The sequence below is a fragment of the Zerene cesonia genome, chromosome 16 (genome assembly GCF_012273895.1).
Source record: "Zerene cesonia ecotype Mississippi chromosome 16, Zerene_cesonia_1.1, whole genome shotgun sequence".
Lineage (NCBI taxonomy): Eukaryota > Metazoa > Arthropoda > Insecta > Lepidoptera > Pieridae > Zerene > Zerene cesonia.
The window spans coordinates 8,553,263-8,558,236 of NC_052117.1; the positions used below are offsets into that span (position 1 = coordinate 8,553,263).

At 31.4% G+C, this 4,974-nt stretch overlaps 1 protein-coding gene across 2 annotated transcripts in view; it reads left to right on the forward strand.

Annotated features, from left to right (window-relative positions):
- LOC119832988 (echinoderm microtubule-associated protein-like 2) overlaps positions 1 to 4,974 on the forward strand; it is a 63,767-nt gene that overhangs the window by 25,311 nt on the left and 33,482 nt on the right. The window contains exon 1 of one of the 2 annotated variants that reach the window (XM_038356836.1): positions 2,554 to 2,647. The exons of the other annotated variant lie outside the window; for it this stretch is intronic. Within the exon in view, the coding sequence (XP_038212764.1) occupies positions 2,569 to 2,647 (79 nt within the window). The 5' untranslated portion in view covers positions 2,554 to 2,568. Of the gene's footprint in view, positions 1 to 2,553; positions 2,648 to 4,974 lie in introns of those variants that run through there. 2 annotated transcript variants of the gene reach the window in all.

The window sequence follows — 4,974 nt, forward strand, 5'->3', positions numbered from 1 at the left end:
CAATTTTCTTTTTTCTTTATTACAATATTTATGGCAAGACTAGGTATGTTATTCCAGTTGTCCAACTGTCTACGTACCAAATTTCATTGCAATCGGTTCAGTAGTCTGCGTGAAAGAGCAATAATCACACACACATCCTTACAAACTTTCGCATTTATAATATTAGCGGGATCTTTCTATACGTAGAATTTAATATAATTGCGCAAGTGACATTATAAAACGATTACCAATATAATTGAGTCAGAAGCATGACTTATTTCGCGACATCTCTTCGCCAATTAAACTGCGTTCGAGTTCAAGGAAATGTCCTTTGCATTTAAATACCACAGGGTTACGAGGTGTAACTGGGTCTGCTAGACTTCTTAATGGCGTTATTTACTGTTATATAATGAAAATCAGTAACTATTTAGAAATCTACCGATGGTTTGTAGGTACTAGACTCACCCGGTAGTCGAAGTTCGACCTTCTTAATCGAATGACTCTCACGAACATTCCACTATATGTGTGGAAGCATCGCGACAAGTCTGTATGTATATATTAGTTTAATATATAATAAGCAAACAAAATCTTCAGCGTTATGTTCTTAGTATAGATTTATAAACAATGAAAATAAATGGTTAGATTTTATTAAAAAAGGTTTAATAGTGCACTCAAGAGCGAGTCGCACACATCTTGCCTTAAGAGTAATTCGATCAGCGATAGGATGAAGTGCCCGATAGATAAGCATCCTTGATGGAAGGGCTGGACTTACATAAAACGAAAAGATTTTACTTGTATCTACCAAGATCTTTAAGCAACAAGTACACTAACAATTTTAAATTATTTACGTATAAAGAAATCTCCGTCATAGTAATTTTGCTGTCCTATGCATTCTGCACATATAGCGGCATAATTAAATAAAGGTCAAACATAACTTCCACACCCCGCCAATCCCCCAGACCAACCCTACGCTTTGAGCTGTCAAGGTTAACTCGAATATTCTGAAATTTACCATGATTGCGATTATAACCTTATTACGCTACAAAATTTTAATTTTTCATATATAAATGATGTATTTTTATATATAATGAAAATAATATTTTTTCACTTTGTATGTAGTTACTTTACCCTAATAACACTAATTTTTAACTCAATACATAGTATAAAATTAGGTCGCTTTCCGCCGTCTGTGTGTCTATTGCTTGGATCTTCAAAATTACACAACAGATTTTGATTTTGTTTTTTTTTTTTTATAGATAAAGTGATTCTATTAAACTCTAATATATAAAAGAATGTATATAATTCGACAATCAATCATTATAATAATAACATAATTCGTTAATCACTATAACCATCATGTATACTAGAGGACTAAATGACACGACGTCAAAGAATTTGACCTAAAGTACAGTTATACCTCGTATGCATATGGGAACTGTTGAAATGCTGAACTCGACACAAATCGTACCGTTATATGGAATTCACTTGACTTGAGAGAACTAATGCTAATGGCGAATTTGAATTCTCTGCATTTGTAAGCGGTTTTGGGTTATTGAACGAATGTAAATGGTATTATTGGTGGAATATGTTTTTTTATAGAATAGTCGATTTAAGTACCTGCTTACAATGTAATCATCATTATAATAATTAGTCTATATATGTTACGGCAGGCACAGAAAGCTTCTGAGGGCTCAGCTATAATCCACCTTACTGACCAATTGATGGCTGGTAGATGTCACATATCGTGTCTTTTGATTCTCGGACAAGCCGGTTTCCTCACTCTGTTTATACTGTTGAAATCCGAGAGCCAAAAGATTCCTAGAAAATTTAATAATTCCATGTAAAGTTGATATAATTGTTTTTATTGTACTATAAAATTTACAAAGATTCAGTATAAGTAGATATTATTCAATGTAAACGCTAATTTAAACAAAACAAAACACCAAGTGTTTTTTGTTGTATCGTAAACACCAATTTGCCTAAATGGTTCTTAAATTATCGTTTTTCGAGCAGGGAAAAACCTGAATATGTTAACAATGTAATTACATAATTACATCGGACATACATACATAAATTATACGAATGGACAAATACATTAACTGTATAAGTCCAAATATAGTCCCACCGTATTTCTCCAATTGTGTCAAATAATATAGGTATCTTGGAAAAAACATATCAGGTAATTTGTTGAAGTAATAGACACTACGACTTAATAAACTCATTTTGGGATACAAAGATAAAAGATAGGAACTTTATAAACATGTATATTCATTTTATCAAAAGATCTAGATTCATGATGCATTATGCAATTAAAATTTATTTATACCTCTATCTAAGATTTTAAAAGATGTCGTATTTACACTAATTGCTTTGTTACATAACAGTTTACGATAGATACTGTTTTTTAACGATTTCCTACAACACTCATAAATTATACTCTTAGCTTATTTTTATTTACCTCTTTCTTGTATGTATCTACATAACTGCGAAAATTAATTGCTCTGTACTGTCAAACAATTACGTAGCTATAACCTACACCTATAATATATACGTATATATTATGAGTGTGTACTAGTGCCAAGGATTACCATGGATAGCCACGAGTCAAGAAGTTCCAGGGCGAGCGACTCGCCAGGAGATACAATGAACGATGTCTACGCGGCTTGGCGTAAGTTCAAAAAACTTATTAGACCCGCCATTTTGTAATAAGACGCTACTTTCGTTACATAACTTGTGAGATACATCAAGTGTAGTAGTTGATGTAATGAACGTGACATGAATCTTATGCCAACTTCCTTGTTTTTAACTTAAGTTTCCAAACACAAAAGTTGTCAATTCAAATGTATTTATTTGTTTTTTTTTTTTAATAACTCCCCGTGGTTTTTCAACTGATTGTTGTGATTCATTTGTGTTTGATACGAAATCGTTATAATTTGGTCCCATTTTAGAATCTGGAAATCTTTTGTGGTGTGTTGCAACAGACATAAATACAAGCGAATTAAAACCTTCTTCTTGAAGTCCTAAAATAAATTTTTCAATTGGAACTTCATGACATTTAGAACTGGATAGTCGATTTAAATATCACTCTTTGCATTCTCGAACTTTTATTTATTAACATAGTTTAATAATTATCATTGGGGCCACAGTTTATATCGGTAAAAATCAATTTTCACGAAAAACCAAACATCCAAAATATCTATAATATTAATGGTATTTTCACAAGGCACCGGCTTTTAAAAAAAATAACCGAAAACGGTTCATTCAGTCGAAAGTTCAGAGGTAACAAATCCGAAGAAAAAAATACACTCAGAAGAATTTTCAAGCACGTAACCATTGTATTTTGATATGAATCACCATCTAATTGTTAGTACATCAAACAATTCTAGTTAGTATTGATTACAATAAAATACATACAGTTATTATTAAGATTTTATTTGCACAACCTTCACGTACTACATAGCAATGTTGTCGCATGTGTTGGCAAATCCTTGCAATTGATACAAGGCTGTTGGCCAACTTTGTGAAATGTCTTTTATTTTAGACTGCGCAATTAAAACCTACTACTAGATGCAAGATAATATCTTTACGTGGACAGTTTTTTATGTAAATCGTTTGAATTCGTTGTAATAATTATTCATTTATAATTAACTACACATTACAGACTGAGAGCACATTGGGCATATTAGTGATTACATAATATATCTTCAGATCCCAATGCAATAAAAATGTGTACAGTGATTATCCACATTATAAAGGTTTACAACTAATTGCAATATAATGTAATAATGTATGCGATTAAAATAACAATTATTTTCATAACAAGTTCAGTGTAATGACCATCCGTAAACTAAACAATCTTTTTGTTGTTGTGTAAATATATCAGCTCATCAGGTACATCGATTATTTAAATACAAATTAATAAAATTTGAGTGGCTGTTTGAAATATTGAATAACAGCTTTTGAAGCTGTCTGTTTGTGTGTCCGCTTTATTCCGGCTTATCCCTGGAACGGCTCGACCAATTACGGAATTTTTACATTTTGACAGATAGCTGATGGAATAAAAAATAACTTAGCTTTATTTTTCCAATATTCCCAAGAGAACATTTTTGATACCGCGAGATGCAGCCAGTTAAATAAATTTATAACTCCGTCTTATCTCTCTATTAATTTGTTATATTCCTTTATTAATCGCATAACGCATTAATCTTCTAAAAATAAACATTGCTCATTAATGACTATTGACTTTATGGGAATTAAAAACTCCGGTAATGCGTTCGTAATGACCAGCATGACTATCCCATATTTAGCGTTTCCTCAACAACTACTTGGACTTTCATTATTATATCACATGTGACCGGCCGCGGATTTCCTTTGGAATTATATTAACACGTCGTAACAAGTTTCCGATTAACATGCTTCTGTAATTGGTTGTTAAAATTTGTCATACTATGTGTGTGTTAATTTCAGTCACGATGTCTTTCTTATCTGTATTTTATTATAATGCTGATTTCCATATATTTTTGATTTCATAAGCATTACGAACACTTTTTACTTTATTTCCAGTCTCTTTAAAATATTCTAGATTGGAATTATAAACTGATTGGTAGTTTTTACATTGACTGGATAATATAAAAATGTCAAAGTCGATTAATAAAAATAATTTTTTATAGGATTTCGGCGAATAAGTTTCAACTAAATCAGCCCTTCATATAATCACGCTAATAAACACATAGTGCGGCAACTAGATTATTTTTACGGACTCAAATAAATGTTTAATTTTCAAAAATTTCTCATTAAATAAATGTATTAAAGAAAAGTGTATGTTATGACTATTGGTAACTTAAAACTAAATCGCCTCCAAATTGTCAGAACAAGACCAAATTTAAAGTGGACCACATGGCCGGCACCAGCTCCCAAATAATAAAAGGGACATGAAGAGATAACAAACACAAAAAATACCATCTAATTTATAGTCTCCTCCATTTTTTGAAGTCG